This window comes from Ambystoma mexicanum, chromosome 6p (genome assembly GCF_040938575.1).
Source record: "Ambystoma mexicanum isolate Mex_15411 chromosome 6p, UKY_AmexF1_1, whole genome shotgun sequence".
Taxonomy (NCBI): Eukaryota; Metazoa; Chordata; class Amphibia; order Caudata; family Ambystomatidae; genus Ambystoma; species Ambystoma mexicanum.
The window spans coordinates 645,567,181-645,592,349 of record NC_090935.1 but is presented as its reverse complement, the minus strand read 5'-3'; the positions used below and the strand labels follow the sequence as shown (position 1 = coordinate 645,592,349).

The 25,169-nt window shown below is 50.0% G+C and overlaps 1 protein-coding gene across 2 annotated transcripts in view; it reads left to right on the top strand.

Annotated features, from left to right (window-relative positions):
• The window catches only part of FCHO2 (FCH and mu domain containing endocytic adaptor 2), a 1,284,287-nt gene that overhangs the window by 904,556 nt on the left and 354,562 nt on the right, over nt 1-25,169 (top strand). For both annotated transcript variants that reach the window (XM_069627506.1, XM_069627507.1), the window contains exon 19: nt 17,715-17,826. In XM_069627506.1, coding sequence (XP_069483607.1) covers nt 17,715-17,826 — 112 coding nt within the window. The remainder of the gene's footprint in view (nt 1-17,714; nt 17,827-25,169) is intronic.

The following is a 25,169-nucleotide window of genomic DNA, read 5'->3' as shown; positions in this document are numbered from 1 at the left end:
ACTGCACGAACGGTAAGTTTCGAGTCATTCAAATGTCTTTAAAGTCTTTAGTAATGATGTCTCTTGTTTTGCAGGGTTCCGGCGATGGCGGATGACGGGCTGAAGTGAGTTGAAGATGGAGCCCGTGTGATGAATAGAAGCGCCTGGAAGCACGTAAGTAAGCGCTTGTTGCCTGCTTCACTATGCGCTCTAACTGTCTTTTTATTTTGCAGGTACGAGTTCGGAGCGGCTGCAGGGTGCCGGAATACCCACTGGATTAGATGTGGAAAGGAGTAATGGCACGTGAGTATTAAAGTTCCCCAATGTCTTTAAACGCACCTTGTTTTGTCTTTCAGATGCGGGATGCAGCGCCGAAGGCCTCCGGAGCGTGCGAAGAGTTGGTAAACCTTTGTCTTTCAGATTCCGGAATGCAGTGTGAAGACCTCCGGAGCGCACGAAGAGTAGGTAAGCCTTTGCCTTTCAGATGCCGGAATGCTAACCTGTTCTTTCTTGTCTTTATAGGTGTTGCTGAAGACTGGATTCAGGATGGTAAGCCTTTGCCTTTCAGATGCCGGAATGCTAACCTGTTCTTTCTTGTCTTTATAGGTGTTGCTGAAGACTGGATTCAGGATGGTAAGCCTTTTTCCTTAGGCCCAGGACCGGATGCAGAAGACACGATGAGCGTTCTGCTGCAGAGGTTGCAGAATAACGCAAAGCAAGATTCATCCACCGGGTGTGGTTTAAATAGCCTCCTGTAGTGCTTAGGTGTCTCCTTCCACAGCCACGCCTAAGTAAGAAAAGAGTTCCTGGTAAGAAAAGAGTTCCTGCCTTCCAGAAGAGTTCCAGTGTTCTGAATCTAGGGAGTGGCTCCAGCCCCACCCAACAGGAAAAGTAGTTCCAAACAGAAGAGGATCAGAGGCTCAACTGGCAGGCAAGTAAGCAGCATGGTCTGCTGAAGGTAAGTCCACCCAAGCATTATGAGCCCGGCGCTTCCAGTGCTGGAACTGGGCATATTTATGAGCCTGGTGCTACTGGCGCCAGGACTGGGTCCAAAAGGTCCCAATTGGGACTGGTTGGCACTCGGAACCTGGGTTATGGATCTGCTTCCAAGGGAGTTGGGAAAACCCTGACCTTTTGGAAGCAGAGACCATGACAGTAGATTCCTTCCCGGCCACAATCAGTTCTCTCTGTATAACAGATATCAGGCCTTTCATTTCTAGAGTTTAGCAATTTTTTGAATGGGGTGAGGTCCCTACTGATCTCATCCCTCCACTTCTCCCTTGTCAGAGTACCCTTGAGCTGCAAGAATTGAAAGACGGAAAGGGGGCCCAACCCCAGGGCTTCTTCTAATTCAAGATTGTAATAAAGGAGCCGTCCTTCCAAAGCTGGCCCACTCTCTCCAAGCCTGCCTCATACCAGGATTGAAGTCTTTCCAGGCTGGGGATGTCCTCTCTGATGCCAGGAGCCCATAAGTGACTCAGAGGGGACGGCCATGTAGTAATCTCGCGCATGCCACTCCTTTCCCTCCATATTTCCCATATGGTCCCCAGTATCGATGATCCCTTAGTCTCCGAAGCAGTCTGTTCCTTGGTACCCAAAGCCATTCAGAGACTGTTGCTAGGGCTAGGTAGTAGTTGTCTAGTTCAACCCATTGGGGTGCTTTGTGATTTCTCAAATGAAGGTATCAGAATTCTTAACTGGGTGCCTCGTAGTACTTCCTGTCATGATGCCTGCCCCCTGGAAGACCAGACCAGGCCCAGCAGCCCCGGAAGCAGGCATCATGCCACTTGGAGCATGCCCAAAAGCCCCAGTTAGGGGCTGTTTGGGTACAGTCCTGGCGCCCATGGCGCCAGGCTCATAAAGATAAAGTCAGTCCTGGCGCCATGGACGCCAGGCTCATTATTTATAACTTACCTGAAGCAGACCATGCTGCATACTCACCTGAGGCAGACCATGCTGCATGAAGACTCAAGCCAAATGAGGCTTAGGAGGGACTATTTTACTGAAGGGACTATTTTGTTACTTGGGTGGGGCTGTGGAAGAATACTTACCTGGATCTTCTTCCAAGGCTATTGAAACCACGCCCGGAGCCACACGTGCTTCGCGTTATTCTGCTTGCTGCAGCGTAACGCTCACCGTATTTTCAGCAGCTCCAGTCTTCAGCCACGCCCGCTTCAGTCCTGGGACTCCTGAAACAAGAAGACAAAAAGGATAAAGGTTAGAACAGGAGTTTTAACTTAAATCCTTACCTGAATCCTGATCCATTTCGCCAAGGAACTGAAAGACAGAAGTCTTTGAAGCATCGCTTTGCATTTCTACGGCGCAGCGCTGAACTCACCTGCTTGGCGGTACTTCAGCATTCCATCAAGCTCTCTCCATCTCGCGGCCGCCCTCCGACACCTAAGGAGACAAAGACAGCAAGGTGAGCAAGGGGATTCTCTAAGGCCATACAAGCTACCCCCCAAGGACTTACCTGATTTACCACGGGGGTCTCACCTCACCTCATCTCGGGTCGGCACAGTCAACTCTGCTTCATCGCCGTACCCCGGCCCCTAAGGGGAAAAACACAATAGACTTACCTGAATCTTACCGAGTGCCATTTGGAAATCTTCGAGTGGATTAATCGGCAACCTGCAAGGAATCGGACAGAGTGAAGAGCAGACATTTGAACTCTTATGAACAATTGGACTTTAGAGTCAATACTGGAACTAACCAATTCCTCTACGCCAGTGAAGTAACTGGTCATCAACGCGCCCCTGCGGTTGACGCAGGATGGAGAGCTTATCCTTCCAAACCATCAGGTGAGACTAAGGAGGGGACATCAAGAGTGATCAGTGGGAAGACAACGGGAGTGGAGAAGGTGGGTTGTCACTCAATTCCAAGGGTGGTTAATTCCTCTTCTCCTTTGCAGAAGAATATTCTTGCGAGCCAGACAAACTAGGCTGAGCGGGCCAGTCCAGTCAGTCATCTCGGCGCTACACATCACGCTGGTGGAAATAACAGCGGCCCAGTTCGGTCGACGCCCCCGTGGGAACCAGGTGAGCGTAACACTTCCTCGGGTCTGGCAGACCTATCCCACTCTTATCGTTGGGTAATGTTAGGGTCTTATAGGCTACCCTTGCCTTCTTCCCCTGCCACAGGAACGTCAACATCGCACTTTTAACCTCATTGAAGAAGTGCTTCGGCATTCGGCTAGGGAGCATCTGAAACGGGTAAAGGAATCGAGGAAGACATACCATCTTAACTGCATTAATCCTCCCTAGCCATGGTATCATAAGTTTCTCCCATCTTGCCAAATCAGCATGGAATCTCGATAGGGGGTGGGGAGGAGTTAGCCTCGTACAATTTGTTAAGGCCCCTTGTGACATTTATTCCAAGGTATTTCAACGTGCCTTTCTCGATCGTAAGACCCAACGGGGAGAACCTTTCTATGTTCTCTTGTGTGAGTTTGTGCAGGGGGAATAGAATGGACTGTGCTCTATTTATTTTGAAACCCGAAAACTCAGCGTATTCTTCAATTAGATGGATCGCTCTGGGTATGGCTGATGTGGGATTCACAATATGCAAGAGTAGGTCATCCGCATATACGGCCACCTTATATTCATTCCCACCCATCTGGAGTCCCTCCACCTGGTGGTCGTTCCTCATTTTATGGGCTAGGGGTTCCAAGGAGAGCGCAAAGAGTATCGCTGAAAGGGGGCATCCCTTTCATGTTCCCCTACATAATTCAAACCAGCAGGAGTATTCGCCATTTACAAACACTAAGGCTTTGGGGGATACACCGCTCGGATCCCTTTCCTAAATTTCAGACCAATTCCCACCTTTCTCAGGACCGCCATTAGAAAGCCCCATTCAACCCTGTCAAAGGCCTTCTCTGCATCCACCGAAAGGAGGGCAGGGTCGTTGGTCATTTTTCACGACTCATTGATCAGGTGTAGGGTCTTTCGCATTGTGTCCGCTCCCTGCCTGCGCAGTATGAATCTGACTTGGTCGGCATTTATCAGACAGGGCACGAGCGTTTCCAACCTCGCGGCAAGGACGCTAATATAAATCTTAGCGTCTATGTTTAACATGGATATGGAACGGTAAGAACCACACTGCTTGGGGTTTCGGCCCTCTTTGGGAATCACCAACATGAGGGCTCGGACAAAGGAGTCGGGGGCCATACCAGTGTCGAGAATCTGGTTAAAGAGTTCCACCATGAAGGGGAGGAGTGGGGAGTGAAAGGACTTGTAAAACCCAGCAGTGTATCCATCCACGCCAGGGGCTTTCCCTAGTGATAACCTCTTAACTGCACCCTTGATTTCTTCTGCCTTTATCGGGGCCTCTAAATTGGGAGATTCATCGTATGAAAGTTTTAGCATCTCAACTGAGGCTAGGTAACCATCCGTTCCCGATTGTCTAGGGTCCACATCAGATTTATACATTGCCTCATAGAAGGTTTGCGAAAGCTCTGGGATATATCCATCTATTGCACTCTGAGGACTCCCCTCTTCCTCTATTGCCACGACCCTTCGTTCCGCCTATTGTTCCATCAATCTGGCTGCTAACTACACATCTGCCTTGTCCCCTTTTTCGTAAAACATCTACCTCAGAAGTTGCAGTTTACAAACTATTTGCCCCTCCTCGAGGAGTCAGAGCTCTTCCCTTTTCCGTTTTGCCTCCAAGATCCTACCCGCCATTCCATTCCCACTTCCCCTTGCCTCCTCATCTAGTTGGCTTATTTCTTTTCTAAGTTTTCCCTCAACCAGAATACTCTCCCTCTTCTTGTTAGCACCCTCTCTGATTAGAATACCCCGCCATGTTGCCTTCCCCGCCTCCCACACCATCTTTTTGGAGACTTCGCCTGTATTATTTGTCTTAAATTATTCTTTGATCTTGCTTTCCATCTCCGTCTTATAGACATGGTCTTTCCAGAGAGATTTGTTACACCTCATTCGTCCTCCTTTGCTAGGTAGACAATCCCAGTGCATGTCAACCGTGGTCAGACCAGGTGACTGGTACTATCTCGGATCTCATTGCTGTGTCCTTTAGTTCCTCGGATAGGAATATATAATCAATTCTAGTGAACGTGTTATGGGGGCAGAATATAAGGTGTATCCCGTTTCCTCAGGGTGGAGCCCCCGCCATGCATCTCGCAACCTGTTGAGTTCTATCATGTCCATGACACCTGCGCGACCTCCATCGACTGGGTCCCGTGCATTGGGGTTGCCTGCTCTCCTGTCCAGTCTAGGTCCACCCATAAGTTGAAGTCTCCTCCAAGGAGGACGTGTCCCATTGCTTCTAACATAATTTTGGGAATTGTCTTGGTGAGGAATCGGGACTGTCCCGAGTTGGGGGAGTACACTGTGGCAAATGTGATAGACACCTTCTTTATGGAACCTGCCACTAGCAGCGCTCGTCCTTCTACATCCGCCCAAATCTTGGTCACCGTGAAGTCTAATCCCTTTCTTAGAAGTATTCCATCTCCCCCCTTCCTCAGAGGCCCAGACCCACAGTACTCTGTCCCTATTCGCATGCTCACTATCTTTCGCTCCTCCCCACGGGCATACTTCGTTTCTTGTAGGAGTAGGACATCCAGTCCTGCTCTGCGAAATTCCCTACATACCAAGGACCTTTTGGTCTGTGAGTTCAGACCTTTGACGTTTAATGTCCCTACCCAGAGGAGATCTCTCTTCTGCAAGTCCGAATTATCTGCCATTTGTTTTAGTGTGCATCAAGTGACTCCTCCATGGGGGTTGGCAACCAGACGCACACTGAAATACCCGCATACTCAAATGTATAGTGTAACGAGGATCCTGCTCTCAACCCCTTATCCTCCCACCTCCACCCCCTTGTCCCCCCTGTCAGCATCCGATCAGACCCAGTTGGATTCATTGAGTCCGTGTCGGACCACTAGTGGAGACCGTTACCTCACGGTACCCCGCATGAAACAATCACAGTAACATTGAGCCCCCTCTTTCTACCCTCACCCCTCCCAAAATCAAAACATTGACCTCAAAGAAAGAACTTATATTTCCGTATGAATCCAGCCATGACAATCCACCCATCTTCCAAGCGAGGGGTGTAAGAATTGGAACAACCGTACCTGTGCCTGAGCCAGAAGGCATTGGGGCAGGGAAGGTCCCGACCAACAGCCTCCAGCAAACCATTATCCCCCCTGTATCCCAGGGTATGTGCAATCTCAGACTCTTGGGACTATGGGACGAGTGCCACCAGGATGATCACGTTCCAGGTAACAGGAGGATTTCTACGGCGGTACCGTCGTGCCAACCATTCACCCCGTGGCAATGTTTATCTGTGGGGGCTTGGGCCCCTTCATAGATGAGTGGATGTGTGGCTTTTGGGAGACATATTACATTATCAGGCATGGTCAATCCTCTGCCTCAGGCAAGGCCTTCCGTCTTCGATATTTCCTTGAGCCAGGTATACGCTTCCTCCTTGGGCCTTGGATGCGCCACTGTCTCTCCCCTTTTGCCTCCTCTATCTGTTCTCTCCCTTATTCACACCTGTCCAATAATTCAGATATGCAGTTCTTGATGTCTTTTTCAGACCTCAGCCGCTCCTTTTTGCCCTCGAGCTCGAACGAGAGGAAGAATGGGTAGCCCCATTTGTAGCGTATTCTGCGCTCTTTCAACCATTTTGTGAGGGGGACGGACAGCCGCCTCAGGGCTAGAGTCAAGGAAGACAAATCTTGAAAGATCGTCACTCGTGCCTCGCTGAGGGCGACCGGCCCACTGTGTTTAGACTTCTCCATGATTCTGGCCCTGTCCTGGTAGTTATGGAAGCAAGCCAGAACGGATCTAGGTCCACCCGCTGGTCCTCCTGCTCTGTGTATCCTTTCCGTTTTCAGTTCATCGATCACTGATCCTCGAATAGGATCTTCATTATGTTATGGAGTGTCTTTTTGAAGTCCCCTTCAGACTCGCCTTCTTTTTCCGGGATGCCTAAAAAGCATAAGTTGTTTTGTCTCTACCGATTTTCTAAATCATCCATCTTAAGACGGAATTCTTCCTCTCTTTGTTCTATTTCGGCAATCCTGTGGTCCATTTGCATCTCAAGGGTATTTAACGAAGTTTGATTATTCTCAACACCTTCAAGTCTCTCTTCCATTTTGTCCATCCGTTGCGTGATCTTGTTGATTTTCCCTCCTATGTTGGCACTTTTGTTCTTGATTTCATTCAATAAGGCCGCAACGTCTCCTTTGGTGGCTGCTGCCTCAGCTCCTGAGGTTGCCATTGTTGTATTTTGGGCAGCTCCTAGTGCCGAGGGAGATGAAGAGTAAACGAATTTCGCTAGTTTCAGATTCATGTCCATGGGCTTAGGGACAGGCCCTCCGGCTGGGGTTTGAGCTCACTAATGTGTCACAGGGGGTATGGCAGTCTTCCTTGTATCGAGAGTGGAGCCTCTTTTCTTTATCTATGATGCGTTTCACACCCCGATGGAGGGTGCACAACACGGACCAGTGTGAGGGTCCGCTTCTGTAGAGCTAATGTATCCAGGTTACAGGGCCGATCTTGTTAGCACACCGGGATGTGTTCCACTGGGAATGCACTCTCTGTGGGTGAGGGATAGGAGGTAACAGTTTGTGGCAAGTTCCTGTTCGTAGGTGCCGAGTCACGTGCCCAGTTATCTTCGGCTCAAGTTCGTGGTTGTCAGATCGTTCCCGGCTGGGATCTGGGAGATGTTTGGCTTGGGGAGAATTTACTCAGTCTGGGGCTGCAGCCAAGCCAGGAGCACAAGTTAACAATTTAAAACGCACCAGTCACCCAAGTGCAGGCAAGAGTTGATTAGGATGATAGACCAGATGCCTCACAGGATTCTCGTCAGCTCTGCAGGAGGCAGAACATGGGCCTCGCTGCCGATGCGTGTCACCCTGTGGTGGTACTGGATAGATCAACTGTCCCCGCAACTTGGGACCACGAAGGAGGGCACACGCCCCATTAACTGGGGGCCCAACCCCTCGCCCCCCGTATCTACTGTTGGCTGAGGCAGCTGCCGGCGCAGGGCTCCCTGAAAGAGATTCAGTTGTGTAGGAGAGAACAGCCGGACCTTTCATGTGGGGAGGGAGGCCCATCTGAGAGGGTGATGAGCTGGAATTTATTGGTCACCCTCTGTGAAACTGGGGTCCCACAATGGTTTTATTGAGATGAAGCCCGGGTCTCGGTGTTCCGTGTAGGCTTAGATATGGGGTTCCAGCCTCCTGATATGTCGGGTGATGGGCAGCAGTGGACAGATTGCCTTGGATCCTCTTTAGGTGTGGAGGGGGAGAATAAATTAGTAGGTTCTCACACTGTGGCAGCAATATTTAGGCTAGTTGGTCCCTCGTCTGGGATCAGCTGCGTATCTCATATGCTAGTGTGAGGCAGTGAGTGTCTGGGCGAGCAGGGCCTGTCGATCCACTCTCGCTATTTACATGCAGAATGTTAGCTTGCCGGCCTAGTTTGTTCAGGAGATCATAGCGAGTCAGTGCCCACCCTGCTGTTGTCAGTGCCCCCGGCTCCACTAATGGGCACGTGAGACCGATTGGGCTCTGTTGTTGTTTCGGGTTTGTTGGGTGTGGGGAGTGTTTGGTCTCACCTCAAACACTTCGCAATGCGCTTCTCCAGTTGGTAAGTGCCGGCATTAGGGAGTCCACGGCACCGTCTGCTGATAAGGGTGGCACCTCCGACGGTGCGCGCCTCACAGTGGGACCAGTATCTGTTAAGACCGAGGTGGCTCGCACCTCTCCAGGGCGCGGTGCAGCGTCCCACTCCGGTGGGGGATCGAAGGTCTCAGTGTCTCCTGGGTCAGGGGCCGCCTTTGGTTTATTCAGGCCTCTGGGATCAGGGTTGGTGCGGCTGGTGTCCCTGAGTCAGGGGACATGGCCGTAGTGGATGGAGGGATCACCGGCAATGTCGGACCCGCAGGTGGGTCTCCTGACGCACACTGCGGCCCGCGTGGATCTTCCGGACACAGATCGCCACAGGCCCTGTCCCCTTCGGAGAACGCAGGTGTCTTCATGGGCTTTCCGGATTGAGGCTGTATCTGATGCGGGTGTCCTCGCGGCTCTAGTCGTCGCTACAGAGGGGGGCATCCACCAGCTGCGCGCTGCCGTCCCAACAAGGCGTGTGCTGTGCCACAGCCCCCAGACGTGTCGTGTAGCGATGCCCTATGAATCCACCGTGCAAAGAGTTCGGTTTGGGGTGGATAGTGAGGGTGCTTACCTCTGTTATCCGCATCCGAGGGGGACCAGAAGCAGATCCTTGATCTCCCTGCACAAGCTTGCATTGGCACTCCTCCTCGAACCCTCGCAGTTCACAGGCCGCTCTTACTTTCACTCGTGGTTCTCCAGGCCGTCTTCACCAAGCACCGGGGTTCAGTGCCTTGGTTCTACACGATACCTGATCCGATTCTTGCCGTTTTTTCGCCTACTTTGTGGGGGATAAGTTCAGGGTCGGCTGCACTCCACTTTCACCCAGGTGGGTGGTCTTCCAGTGAGGACTCGGGCCACTTTTGGGACCACTTGGTTCGGAGCTCACACAGAGGCAGACTCTGTCTGTGCGCCCCCTGGTGGCCAATGGAAAAAGCTGTTTTAAAGAAAATATTGTCTGTACCTGGTAACACCCCATTTTTCCTGTAAGAAATTGAATTACATTTTATGAGTATAATTAATGAGCTCTACATTATGTATTTGCGCTATACGATTTGGTCATGGTCAAAGTGAAACTTGAGATCTTTTAATGATGAACCTTTGGATGTCTTAAAGATTGGGGGTGTTAATTTATTCTGTTGGAGTTCACATGTCAAAGAATCCACAACCCTAATTGCTCTACAGACTTTATGGGCTAATCCTTCTGAAATGAGTCTAGGGGCAGTTTCAAAGGTGAAACATTTTTGTATTAAATTCCTCTTCACTTGCCCCACGTACGCGAACTTGAGACAAAGGAATCTGAAGACCTGTTTGAAGAACCATGGAGTCGGGACATTGTTAGATGCTGAGCTTCTCCACAGATCTGACCCTCCGGAGATTGTATTTGGTGTAGCAGACTTTTTGTGTAAGATTTAGCTAAAGAGAAAGAACTGCAAAACACTGTTATAGTTATTTGTATACTGTTTTTATTGCTGTGCAATTGTATCTCAGACAATGTCAATGTGAACTTGCTTGTGTCAGCACCATAAGAATAGCCTTTATCTTGATAGCTTACCTGACTTGTTGGCACTGGAAAGAGAGGGCAGGGTACCCTGTCTGTCCTACATCAAGAAGACCTCTCTTGATTTAGGTCTGATTAATATGTGGGCGAAGCTCCAGGGTATGACAAATGCCAGTGTCCAGAAGCTAAAGATCCTCTAATGGTCCTGCACCAACGATAACAATATAGTAAAGACTCAACTAATTATTTGCCAAGTAAAGCCTATCGGGCTCTCAAACAATTGCTGACCATGCTAGAGAATAGGAGAATAAGATCCTAATATACCAAATTCTACTTCTGTAAGCTGCCTGTTTAGACCATGATTGGGCACAGGAATCGCAAGCGTATGGAAGTCTACTTCTGCATGTGTAAACTGTCCACCATATAATCCTAGTATTTATTTTGTGTGTCATTGCTACTTTTGCCCCAGAGTATATTGTCTTTGGCACAAGCCATTGTTCAACCAAGCTGGTATGTCGTCAACAGAAGGCTTTACCAATCAGGTAGATGTTTGTTTTCTGGAGTTAGTCATGTTTTTGCAGTAACTGTGCATCAGAGGGTATGATTTATTCAGATGTGTATAGTCCACTTTTCTTGATACTATGACGTTAAAGGTTTGCTGTTTTAAGAAACCGATTGATATATATGTTTCGAGGGGATTGGGTCCTCCGACGTATTCCATATCTATGACAGGTAATCACCACAGCTGTGCTGCTTCGGAAACTTTTCCGGCGTCTGCGTCCTGCGTCGATGACGTCGATACGCCGACGTCGAGGACCTCCTCCGACGTCATCCGATGTGATAAGTAGGACGCACGACGCCTGTAGCCTCAGTTCCGTTTTTTCCGCGAACGTGTTGCTTTGTGTTTCTCGGTTCTAAGCCTCGACTCTTTGGAGTTCTGTTCTTTCTGGTTCTTCGAACCTGTTCGTTTGTGAATTTCGGCGATGTCTTCCACTTCGTCTTCAACCCCGCGTCCGGGCTTTAAGAAGTGCGGGGAGTGTGGGTCCAAGATGTCGGTGACTGACTCGCACGACGCCTGCCTCTGGTGCCTCGGGGAGGCCCACGACACGGATGACTGTGTTGACTGCCTGTCGCTCACGTCCAAAGCCTTACGCGAACGTAAGAAGAAGTTGTCGGTAGGTCGGGTGTCCAAGCCCCGGAAGTCGAAGTCGGCGGGGCTTTCGACGGATGATTCGAGGGGTGACTCTCCGCGTCATCGTCGGAAGTCTCGTCGGTCTTCTTCTAGGAGTGGGTCTCGCCACTCCTCAGCCTCTTCGAGGCATTCTCGGAAGCGCCGTCACCGGTCGCCTTCCAGGTCCTCTTCCGAGGATTCTGCCCGGCACGTCGGTTACCCCACCAGCCGTGCGAAGCCGGAGGAATGGGCTTCCTTCGGGAAGAATATGTTGGCGATTCTTGAGTCGCAGGGTACTCAGCCGTCCGCGCCCCCGAGTGGGGTCGGCCGTGTGAGGTCGAGAGACGCCGCTCGCAAGAGTAGTCGGCACGAGTCACGGGAGCGGTCCCGTTCGGACAAGGAGGCTCGTTCTCGCCGTACCCGTTCCAGGTCCCGGTCCTCGACGCGTTCGAGACCGTGTGCTCCTGTGAAGTCTTCGAGGAAGACGTCGACGTCTGAGGCGTCGAGGGCGTCGACAGGCTTTCTCGAGGCTCCGGCTTCGAGGACGTCGACGTTCAGGTCGTCGAAGGACACGCTCGGGGCTCCGGCCTCGAGGGCTGTGTCGACGCCGCCGATACTGGAGGCGCTGCATCTGACGTCGACGCCGATTTCCTCGACGTCGACGCCGATCCTCTCGGCGCCGTTGCCGGTTTTCTCGGCGTCGGCGCCGATTCGCTCGACGCCATCGACGCCTTTCGTGTCGGAGGTGCCCCGTGTCACGGGTGTACCCCCTAGGAAGGCTCTGGTTAAGAGCAAGCACTCTCGGGTGCCTTTTCGAGGCGGATGAGGATTCTGATGGCCTGGTTCCTAGTCTGGTGCCTGATGAAATTGTCTCGGGCCATAGTCAGTTTGACGATTTGAGGCAGTCACTGCATGATGCCAGTGGACTGGACACCTCCCCGGAGGTGGACTTTTGTAGGCCTGAGCCTGGCTCCCATGCCGATTCCTCGTACCGGCGCCTTATGGCTAGGGTGTCTGAGTATTTGGGATGGTCTGCTCCCCCAGGGGAGTTTGTGCAGGATGATCTGACGGACATCCTTGATGTTGGTCCCCCAACTGACCCGGTACTGCCGTTCCATATGGCTTTACAGAGAAGGGTGGCGGCGGCTTGGACTGCTCCGGAGAGTCTCCCGGCGGTGGGCAGATCCTTGTCGCGTAAATACCGTCCAGCCAGTAGCGACCCCTGCTACTTGACCAGGCACCCCACTCCGGAGAGTTTGGTGGTGCAGGCGGCCACGGCCCCGGCAAAGCAGGCGTCGTACCCTACCATCCCTCCTGATAGGGACGACAAACGTTTTGATGGCTGGGCGAAGAAAGTGTTTTCTTCTGGTGGTATGGCGCTTCAGGCGGCCAACTCCGTTTGTGCCTTGTCACGTTTCACGCACACTCTGTGGAACTGTGTTGCGTTAGCGGCTGAACATATTCCCGAAGGGGTTGAACGGGAGGGTTTCCTTGCTATGGTCCAGGATGGTAAGGATGCCATGTGTGAGTCCGTTCAGTCGGGTCTGGACTTGGCTGAATGCGTCAGTAGGTCCATGGCGGCGAGCACCGTGATACGCAGGTTTGCGTGGTTGCGGAAGTCGGGGTTTGCTCCTGATGTGCAGTCCCGGCTCCTCAACATGCCCTTTGATGGTGAACACCTTTTTGGCAGCAAGGCTGACGAGAGCCTTGAGAGGTTGCAGACCTCAAAAGCTGCAGCGAAGTCGTTGGGCGCTGCAGTTCGCCATCCTCCGCCTTTTCGTCCTAGGGGACAGCAGTGGAGGGGTGGTTCCTTTCGCTATTACTCATCCTTCAGTAGAGCGAGAGGAGCTGGCAGTCAAAGAGGCCAACGCAGGGGTACCAGAGGTGGACGACAGGGTACCTGTGGTGCCAAGGCCGCTCGGGCAGTTGCCTCTTTGCCCTCGGGTAACGCCGCAGCCGCTCCTACTCAGTCATGAGGCCATGTCCCATGGTTCGCCGGTTGGGGGAAGGCTGGCGCAGCATCTTGTAGAGTGGCAAGCCATTACTTCAGATGTGTGGGTTCTGGAGATCATAGCCCACGGCTACTGTCTTCCCTTTCGGCACAGGCCTCGCGACAATCCACCGGGGAACCTCTCTTTGAAGTGTCCGGATCCGCTCCTTGCGCAGGAAATTCAAGCCCTGCTGGAGAAAGGCGCTATAGAACTGGTGCCTGTAGCGGAGAGGAACAAGGGATGGTATTCCCCTTATTTTTTGATTTCCAAGAAAGACGGGGGATTGAGACCCATCATGGACTTGCGCGGTTTGAACAAACTCCTCAGGAAGGACAAGTTCAAGATGGTTACTCTCTCTCAAGTCCTCCAGGCCCTTCAGCTTCAGGACTGGTTGGTGTCACTCGACCTCAAGGATGCTTACTTCCATGTGCCGATCCATCCCAAGCACAAGAAGTACCTGAGGTTCGCGGTTGGCGACTCGCACTTTCAGTTTCGGGTCCTGCCGTTCGGATTGACCTCCGCCCCGAGGGTTTTCACCAAGCTCATGGTGGTGGTGGCAGCGCATCTCAGGCAAGGGGGGATTCACGTCTACCCCTACCTGGACGATTGGTTGATCAGGGGGAGCTCTCCCGAGCAAGTCCTGGATCATCTCTCCGTCACCTGCCACTCCCTCCACAGGCTGGGCTTCTCCCTCAATTTAAAGAAGTCCCATTTGACGCCAACGCAGAGGCTCCAGTACATCGGAGCTGTGCTCGACACTTCCCTGGGGCAGTGTTTTCCTCCCCAGGTGAGGGCTCTTCACATTCAGCAGATGGTGCACAAGTTTCAGCATGCCCAGACGCTCCCAGCGTTCGAGTTCTTGAGGTTGCTCGGCCTCATGGCATCCTGCATTCTTCTGGTGCCAGAGGCTCGCCTGCGCATGAGATCTTTGCAGTGGGCACTCAAGATGCAATGGTCGCAGTCCTCCGGCAGGATGTCGGACCCGATTCAGGTGCCGCCCTCGGTCGCCCAGGACCTTCTGTGGTGGGCCGTCGAAGGCAACTTGATGAAGGGGGCTCCATTTTGGCTTCCCTGGCCGGAGGTGAGGATCGTGGCGGGTGCATCCCTCACGGGATGGGGAGCTCATGCCAACGAGCTGACAGTCAGCGGTCGTTGGTCTCCGTCGGAGTCCAGACTCCATATCAATCTGTTGGAGCTGAGGGCCGTCAGGCTAGCCCTGAAGGCTTTTCTGCCGACTGTGCGAGGAAGGAATGTCCTGATCCTGACGGACAACACGGTGGCCATGCACTACCTCAACAAAAAGGGGGGGGCAGGGTCACTTCCTCTGTGCAGGGAGGCGATGCAGCTCGAGTTCTGGGCCATCCAGCAGGAAGTTTCGGTCTCGGCAGTTCATCTGGCCGGAGTCGAAAACGTTACGGCGGACGCTCTGAGCAGGCAGAGCGCGATCTCTCACGAGTGGGAGTTGGCTCAGGAGATTCTCCTGGAGATCTTCGCCCTTTGGGGGACCCCTCAAGTGGATCTCTTCGCCTCCAGTGTCAACCGGAAGTGCGGGAGGTTCTGCTCGCGGGAATTTCCTCCAAGAGGGGCCTTAGGAGACGCGTTCGTGGTGGATTGGTCGTTCCCGCTGCTGTACGCGTTTCCTCCAGTCACCGTCATCCCGCAAGTGCTGCGGAGGTTGCGGAAGTTCGGTTCCCGGATGATCCTCATTGCTCCGGCGTGGGCTCGGAGGACGTGGTACCCGGACCTTCTCGACTTGTCCATCTGCCCTCCACGTCGTCTTCCCTACCGAGACGATCTGCTCTCACGGGAGGGGGTCTGGTTCTCCATCCAGAGGTCAGATCCCTCAACCTTCACGCTTGGCTTCTGAAAGGTTGAGGTATAGGGATTGGGACCTCCCTGAAGACGTGATGGAGGTGTTGCTTTCGGCCCGAAGGCCAGCAACTAAGTCTCTGTACCGTTGCCGTTGGCGTAAGTTCTGCGACTGGTGCAGAGTTCGGAATGTGGATCCTTTTGCATGTGACATCCCCATGGTTCTGTCCTTTTTGCTTTCTTTGGCCCACAGGGGCTTGCAAGTGGGTACCATTAAAGGTTACCTGGCAGCGCTGTCCATCTTTAAGCGCTCGTCTGATGAGTGTTCTTACTTTAAGATCCCTTTAATTTCACAGTTTCTGAAAGGGCTCACTAATGTGTTCCCTCAGTCACCTTTCCTGGTGCCCGGTTGGGATTTAAACCTGGTTCTTAAGTTTCTTATGGGTGCTCCGTTTGAGCCTTTACATTCTTGCCCTTTGAGGCTGTTAACTCTGAAACTGTGTTTTTAGTTGCGGTTACTTCCGCTCGCAGAGTGAGTGAGTTACAGGCACTTTCAGTTAAGCCACCCTTCACTGTTTTCCACAAGGACAGGGTTGTCCTTCGTGTTCGTCCTTCTTTTCTTCCGAAGGTAGTGACGGAATTTCATTTAGCCCAGAATGTTGTTCTTCCGGCATTCTATCCTCCTCCGCATCCTGGTAAGGAAGAGGAGAGGCTCCATAGGCTTGATCCTAGGAGAGCTTTAAGCTTTTATGTTTCACGCATGTCCCGGGTCAGAGTGGACGATCAACTCTTTATTGGTTACGCTGGTAAGCGTTTGGGGCAAGCTGTGACGAAACAGACTTTGTCCCGCTGGATTATTTTGGCCATCTCGGAGTGTTACCGCTTGGCGGGTAAGGACCCACCGGCTGGCTTGCGGGCCCATTCTACCAGGGGCATGGCTGCATCTACTGCCCTGCAGAGGGGTGTTCCTATTCGCAACATCTGTGATGCAGCCACCTGGGCTTCAGTACATACATTTGTACGGCATTATTCCCTCGATTCCATCAGAGGGCAGGATCTGGCCTTTGGCAAGGCGGTCCTTTGCTCTGCTATTTGATTGGCTATTCTAAATTTGTTTATAAATTCTTTCCCTCCTCCTTGCTCTGGTACTGCTTTGGGAGTCTGTCATAGATATGGAATACGTCGGAGGACCCAATCCCCTCGAAGAACAAGTTACTTTCTTACCTGGTAACGTTCTTTCGATGGGATGGTCCGACGACGTATTCCATATCGCTCCCGCCCTGCCTTCCCCGCTGCAGAATTTCTTTTGCGATTGCAGCTTACGTTCCGCAAGGCTTTGTGTCTGACTGGCAGTTGACTTCTGTCACACGTTCTGGGGGAAAAAACTACAACTGAGGCTACAGGCGTTGTGCGTCCTACTTATCACATCGGATGACGTCGGACGCCGGAAAAGTTTCCGAAGCAGCACAGCTGTGGTGATTACCTGTCATAGATATGGAATACGTCGTCGGACCATCCCATCGAAAGAACGTTACCAGGTAAGAAAGTAACTTGTTCATCTTGTTTTATTATTCTGGATTCTGATGCATTTTTGTATTGTGATCTCTTCATGCTTTCTACAAAGTACATATGCCAGAAGGGGCAGTAATATATATGATTTCTTCATCTGAACCTTCTTGTATTTATTTGCAAAGGCATGGGGTTGTTGTGAACCAAGCCACATATACTTAATTTTTTAGACTTCCACGTGCATAAAATGTTTTTAACTGCGAATTGTTTTCTGGGCTTCGACCTCCCTTTAGGAGACATGCGTGCACAGGTAAAGTTCCAGATACATTGGAGAAGCAGTGACAGAATTCCACCTAAAAGGGAATTGCACAATGCCTTGTATGAATAGGATAGGGGAATGCACTCATCTTGAAATATCGACATATTGTACATACTGCCCAAAGACGAGCACCACTGGTTCCCAGCAGGGCGTTCGTATCATAGAAGCCTGGAAATCTGTTATCTTGACATCTGCTCTTAAATGGAACCAACCGCACTGTAGCGATTTTCCTTCCAGAGCAGAGGCCACGTTTTGAAGAGCTTCCCCACAAACCATCCTACGGGATCCCTGTACAGCTGTGGGGGTGGTTGGTCTGGGACTTGAAACACATATGGCAAAGGGAAGAACAGTTTACTTTATTCATGCATGAGCATCATGGCCTCTGTAAGTCTTCAATCTTAACTCAAATAATCACAATAACGAGCCCCGTGTGTTTTATTACTTTTCATGGTATTTGACTGTAAGAATTGAGGTAATGTCTCCAGAACGGGCAGGATGCGCTGCTGTAACATACTACGGAATATCCTAAGTAGGATGTTACAGATGTCAGATCGAATGGCACCTGCCTGCAGCTAGACCTATTATAAAGAGGTAAAAATGAAGAATACATCTGCCAATGACTGTATAGATGGAAAGAGGTGTAACCTCTCCACACCAAACGGCATGTTGGGCAAGGAGCGATGATGTATTTGAGGTGCATTTTTCCTGTCCTTAGAAAACTAGACACATTGACAGAAATGTTTTTTGATGTTGCTGTCTTGAGCACAGACTTCAAAATAATGTGTAATGCATTTGCATTTTAGGTGTTTCGCGTGGTCCCAGCCCTGTCACCCTTGGAAACCAAGATACAATGCCTGTTGCAGTAGCACTCTCGGAATCTGTAAATGCCTACTTTAAAGGAGCAGATCCCACAAAGTTAGTTATGCACTTAATTGTTTTTGGCATACGTGATGTTTGACATGCAGGTGAAGGTGGTATGAATGTAATACATACATATTATGGGATGTATAAGCTGCAAGAAATTAAACTAGTTAAGCAGTGTCACCTGCCTATCAGAATGGCTTTTCTTTGGTCACCATGGCAGATCCACAATGAAGCTAATCTGACATGCTGGAGAGATCCATTTTCATGGCTATTTCCAAACAAATGCTGCTCTTGCGTTACATTTACATTTTGGGTGGGGAATTTTATACGACAAAGCGTATCCTCACAGTTACACCTTGTAAACTAAAGGTAACTCTAACACAACTTTCACACATAAATGCCAAAGAGATGTGATGTCTAATGCCATTATTGATGGCTATTAAGCAATGTTGAGTGATTGCAGTGAGGACTTACCGTTGCATTGAAGCTTGACTGAGAGGCATGTCCATTTCACTTCTTGAAAGACTTGTTCTGTACAATATAGACACTCGCACCTTTTATTAGACAATGACACATATGAAGGAATGGTGCATTCGCTTTTTTGAACACAAACGTTATTTCTGTAATGAAATGTAAAGTGATCTTCTATAATGCCATTTATTGCCCTGGCTTCAGGTGGTCCTGTAAGAAATGTGTGAGTGGGGGTTGTTGATGAGATAATGTGAAAGGGATATGAGAAACATTTGGTTTTGATATAGTGCAGTTGTATGTGCCAGAGTCCTGAATGTTAATTTACCTCGGTTTGTTTGTCATGTGCACTTCACTTAAGAATATGTTATCTGAAGGGAAGAGCCAAAGATCTTTAACGTTTAAAGTGCTTTTGGTCTGAGTTATCTGCTGCTGACTGGGGGTGCGGATAGAGCTAATAAGGAGGGAGAGCCTAGTCATGGCTCAATTAATGTTGATGGGGTACCTGTCTGAGCAATTTGTGTGGGTAGTGCAAGGTAATCAGATATTTTAGAGGAAGTCAGCTAATCAGTATGAAGAGAGGGTAGACACATGAGGTGTACAAACAGATGGGGTAAAGCATTGCAGGGTTTGACGTTTCTGGGAGATATTTAGCGCCTGCTCCAAACCTGGAAGAGCCTAGTTAGCTTGAAATCATCAGCAACCAAGACCCAGTTTTGACTGCTCAAGCCAAGTGGTACCTTGCAAACATAGGTCACATTAACTTTGAATATTTGAGAATGCTAATAAAGAAGAATTAGGACACGTTTAAAACATAATGGATCATACATAATGGATAAAAAATTTAAATGCGTCTCTTGTGCAGAAGTTACATTTGCGGTGCGTTGTGTACTGCTTCTGGTTTGCCACTTTCGTTCCTGCCTACTGGGTGATGCCAACCATCCAAGGGCTGGTTTTAGGTCGTGCTCATCGGATATTAATTTCGTACCCTGAATTTGGCACCATTTGGTAGCAAAGGCATAAGTGACTTGGGTCGGGAGGTTTGTTGGAAATGTGTGGTAGTATCCATTCGAGTCCCATGCGATTTTGTGGCATCTGGCCCGGCTGAGTTTTTCCATCAATAGTCTTATTCAGCGTGATGTGATTGGGTTCCTTGTTTGTCGATGAGACTTTAGAGTGTGTATCTGCTGTCCATTGGGTTGATATTGTCACATATAAAATTGTGGTTTGTTGAGGTTTTGGTGCTAGTCCCCTGTTGGTGACAATTGCGTAATTGCACTGTTCAACTCATGCCGGTGTTGGTTTAATAGCTAGATATTCAGTTGTTTTCTGAAGATCAGGTGTTTGTTTTCTGTGTGCAGGTTTTGGGCCTAGAGTTCAAAGCTTGGTTGCTAGGAAGAAGGAAGATCCTCCATGCAATTTTCAGTTGAAGCTTGGTACCATTACTAGTACATCTTTGCTAGATTTAAGTGTTCTTGATGATAGTGTGTGAATGTCAATGTGATGGATTCAGGGCTTCTGCTGTGAAAGGTGTGGTGGGCGATGCATAGAGTTTTAAAGTAAATCCCCCTTTTGACAGGGAGCCAGTGGATTGTGCAGAAACATTAAGAGATATGTTATCTTTTCATCCTGGGTAGCAGTGTCCATCATGATTTCAAGATTCCACAGAGTTGAAGTTGACAGTGGCCAAATACCCATTACGCCGGGCAAGGGTATTTATGTGGGATTTGGTGTTGTTACGCCACAGATGATAACCACTGTTTTGATTGGGGTGAGCTTAAGTCGGTTTGAACTCATCTAGGATTCTACATGTACAAGGCACGTGGTCAGGTCCATTGTGTTCGTGGGTGGGTCATTTCATGAGTTTGTATATGCTAATCATGTTGGACCAGCTGTAGCTGTAGAAAAATAGTTATTTATTATGCTAAATGTTAAACCAGAATTCCCGTTTTGGGGATTTTATGGCCACTTTTAGGGCCCCTTCAACTTTCAATTTTTTCCCCTGCCTTTTTTGGTTTTCCTGAAGTCCCCTTGCCATTGCATCCCTTTATATCTTCCCTTTATAAGGTGCTCATTAGCAGAGGTGCCTCTCAAGCTCCCCATTTTTCAGTAGCTCGCCCTAGGCATGTACCCATTTCTGAGATCTTTAAGACCGCTTTGTGAGCTATTCCCCAGTGTTTCGTAAACACGATTCCCTGGATGTGTTTTCCATGCATAAAATCTTTTTGCCTGATGTCACCTAACATATGCTGCGTGATATGTTCCAACAAGCTGGGAAGGATTGAGAACAATTGGACAAGCAAGTAATATAAAATGACCTTCATGATGATTCGGTTACTCTTAGTCCATGACTCTCCTTCCTCCCCAACTCCCACCCATTTATGCTCTCTTGCATAGGGCTCTGCTATTACTTTTATGCCTCGCACAAAAACTTTGAAAATGGCAGTGGGGCTGCTGTTGCTGGTTATTTTAGGGTAAGCACCTGAAAGTAAAATAAAGGATTCACGTACTGCGCTTTCAAATTGCGGATTCTTTTCCAGCATTGTGCAACATCTTTAAAGCAGTATTCTGCCATAGCCTGCTGCAAGTTGTGAAGGAGGGAGAGCCACTGACCAAGTGTACCTTAATATTATTGAACATTGTAAGGAGCAATTTAAAAGTCGTCCCAGCTTCCCATTCTACTAATCCTTGATAGCTGGTGCAAAATCATGAATTCTATGAATTCTATGAATTAGAGTGTACAAACATCTGGGGCAGAATTGGTACTTCATCCAGCTAAAGGTCCCTGTGGGACGTGCAAATGAATATGTAAACAGTCTTGGGGTCACCAACCTTTACCAAACTTCCAACAGTTCACCAAATGTGGAATATTCATCTTTGGCATCTCCACAGTGGGTTGCGAGCTAAAACAAAGTCAATGCAAATCTGGCATTTCCCTGAGCTCTACTTCCTGACCCAATGTATGTTTCGACCGTAACTCGCCAACACTGCAAGAGCTTCACTGACTCCCCTTCCTGGCCAGGATGATATTCAAAACTGCATGTCTCATGTACAAAGCCGTTTCCAGACAGAACACCAACATACTTGGCAGAAAAACTCAAGCAATGGATTGAATTCTCACAGATTCCTCATCTTGATGGATCATCCCCTCCGCACGATCTGCTCAGAAAAAGTAGACGGAGGGTGTAGTGTGGCTCAGCATCATCTCCTCAAACACTACATATCTCAACCGCATCACTCCTCGACTCCAGACGTGACAATGGTTATACATATACAGTGTCACTACACGCCCATACCTCAGTTCCTTTTTTCCACAGGCTCAGCACTTTGTTTTCGGAACATGGCTCGGAATCTTTTGGAAATCTTTTCGGCATCATTATGCCAGGGCCCAAGCCTTTGGGATTCAAGCACTGCAGGAATTGCAACTCGAAAATGTCCATCACGGTCCCGCACAACATTTGTGTATGGTGTCTTGGGGTGGAGCACGATACGGAGCAATGCGGTTCCTGTCAGTCAATCAATCAATCCAAAGGCCTTGAGAGAGCGCTCAGGCAAACTGGCGCTAGGAAGGCCCTTTCAAATCCGCCGGCCAGGTCAGCCACTTAACCTCCAGGGTGCCGACACCGAAGGGCCTACTCCTGAGAAAAAAAGACGGGGAAGACAGGCAACATATGAAGGCAAACAAGAATTTCCACTTGTGCAGTGAGTCTCGCCACTCTTCTTCCTCATCCTCCCACAAGACTAGGAAGCGCAGACACAGGCGCAACGCCAACTCTTTGGAGGAGAGGAGTAACTCTTACTCAGTAAAGGGGTCACCTAGGGAGGAAAGAGAGGAGTTTAATCAGCTATTTGAGATGGCTGTGGTAGGTATGGCTACGACCTTGATACTGTAGGTGGGACCAACACTAACTTTGTTTAGAGGTTCTGACACCAAGTTGTCTAAAACGGGTCATATGCCTTTAAGATCGACCTTGTCCAAGCCAAAGGCAAGCTGATTTTGACATGATTATTTTGATCTTGTCCGCCCCATCAGCGCAGAGGCTGACGCAGCACCAATGCTACGTGCCGGAGCCCAGGTTGGAGTTTTTTTGAGTCGATGAGAACTATATTCGACGAGGAGGGATAGAACCTCTCGCAGGCTCAGTGTTGCACCACATGCCCGACCTCCTGACCAACCAGTCCCATCTTCTAGAGCCCAGCTGTGAGGTTGCACGACGCAAGCGGATTGGACACCCAACATCGACATGCAACAAGCGTCAAATTCTGCTCACCCGAACACCCAATATAGAGAAAGTGGTTAAGAAGGTGATTGTAGCCCTCTGCTTGGTATCCTCAGCCAGGCCTCTGCAGCAGTATTAACTGACGGATATCCTGGACAGGGGACCACAGTCAGAGAGAGCTCTGTCCTTCTATGTGACAATATCAGACCTGATTGCCACATTATGGCAACGCCTGTGCTTGACCCTGGCAGTCAATGGCGACCTTACAAAAAAGTACAAGTGGGGGCGAGAGGTAATTTGCTGTTCCTCGCGATCCACCCGATGGGTTGGTGCCCCAGGCTGCCATAGTTACCTCAAGACTGTCAACGTCGAACCTCCCTACAGAGGGAGTTTAAAAAAACGACACCCTTGCAAAGAAGGTGTTTGCATCTAGGAGTATGGCACTGAACGCAATCAGCGCCGCCTGTGCTTTAGGCAAGCGCTCCCAAATACTGTGGAAAATTATTTCAGAGGCAGATGACCATCTCCCCAAAGGGAGGTGGCGTGCCAAGCCTTTCAGGCTGGCCTCTACATTGCAGATTGCATTGGGAGGTTGATGGGGACATCCACAGTGCTCTGGAGGGACTCGTACCTCTGAGTTTTGGGCATCTCACTGAGCGTTCTGGCCAAGCTCCTAGACAGGGCTTTTGACAGCAAGTGCCTCTTCAGGCCGACTAGTTCCTGGAAAGATTTAAGGTGCCAAACTGCAGTCAAGTTGCTAGAACTGGAAGTCTAGCAACCCGTCGAGCATTGCTTTTCATTTGACTCCAGGAGCAGGGATTTTAAGCACTATACCCCTTTTGCAAGGAGGAGTCCGCTTCCTCAAGCCGGACGGGGACAAAGAAGATGTTCATGCCCCAGGAAGGGTAGTGAGGTGTCGAAGGGCCAGTCTTCATCGGCCTTGGCATCGGAGGGTGCCGGGACACTGCAAATCCCTTTGAGCTCTCCCCTCGTGCTTCTGCAGTTGGAAGAACAGTCTCTGGGCACGTGGACAGGTAGAAGCAGGTCACCTTCTACGCCTGGGTTCTTCAGTTGGTCAACTTGGAATACTTCCTCTTGTTTATCAGAAGACCACTGGACAGACCACCACCTCTTCCTGGACAACCGCAGCCCAACAGGAGGAACCAAAGGACCTACTGATGAATGCCTCAGTGGAGGAGGTGCCAGCGAAGAAGAAAGTTCGGGCTGGTATTCGTGCTACTTCCTGGTGCCCAAGAAGGGGCAAGGACTTCACCCATTCTGGACCTTGGGCCTTGAACAAGTTCCTGACGAAAGACAAGTTAATGATTGTGACCCTGAGGGAGATTCTCAGGCTCTGCAATCCCAGAACTGGCTGATGTCACTGGACCCTCACAATGCCTATTTTCATGTGCAGATCCACTGGAAGTCCTAAGGTTCATAATTGGGGAAACTCATTATCAGTTCAAAGTGACCCTTGCCATTCCCCCGGCCCAAAGAAAGAGTCACCAGCATCCAACAGATGGTCACATAGTTCCAAAACGTGGGTCTTTCGTGGCCTCCTGCAGAAGGCATGCAATCCCTGCAGTGCCTTCCGAAGAGTCAATGGTCGCAATATTTTGGTGAAATGTCAGATGTCCGGCAGATAGCGAGTGCAATGGCCAACAACCACTCTTGGTGGGCCAGCAGGGAAATCATGATGGCAGGGGGGAGCCCTTCTGAACACCCTGGCAAGAGGCACAGGTGGTCGCGAATGCTTCCTTAAAGAGTTGGGGTGGTGCTCAATGCGGGGATCTACAGGTGAGCGGTCTTTGGTCCCAGGTGGAAAGTCGCTGGCATATCAACTTGTTGAAGCTGTGAGTGGTCAGGTTAGCCCTGGCAGCTTTTGGACCTTCCCTCAGGGAGGGGGCTGGGGGTGATGTCTTGATCCTGGCAGGCAACACAGTGACCATGCACTATCTCAATAAACAGGAAGGTGTTTGGTCACAGGCCGTGTGCAGGATGGCCATGCGGTTTTGGTTCTGGCTATTAGCAGAGGTCATTACAGAGATCTTCGCCCCTTTGGTGAACCCCGTCAGTGGACCTGTTTGCGACAAAGGACAATGCAAAGTGCAAAAAGTTGTTTTTGAGTGAATTTACCCTGGTGAGGGCACTGGGGGACAGATTTCTAGTCGTGGATCTTTGACCTCCACTATGCGTTTTCACTGATCCTGGTCATGCTGTGGGCTCTGAGGAGATTGAGATTTCGGGCCTACCTGATCCTAATCGCCCCAGATTGGGCAAGGAGGACGTGGTAGCCGGATCTGTTGGAATTGGCCCTCAGCCCACCTTGCCGGCTACCTTGTAGGTTGGGCCTCTTTTTCCAATCGGAAGATCTGGTGCTCCACCTGAATCCGGGGTCTCACAACCTACATGGGTGGCTCTTGAGAGGCTGAGGTATGAATATTGGGAGCCACATTATGAGGTTTTAGAGGTTTGGCTGGCCGTGCGCACACCTTCCACCAGGTCTATTTACTTGTGCAGATGGAAAAGGTACGGGGCATGGTGCAAAGACAGAGGGGTAGACTATGTTGTTCCCTACTTCAATTGTGATGGAATTACTATTATCACTTGCTAACACAGGGCTACAAATAGCACAGTTAAAAGCTATTTGGCTTCCATAGCCTTGTTTGAGAGGTCCCTGGAGCAGACCTAGTTCTGTTGTTTTTG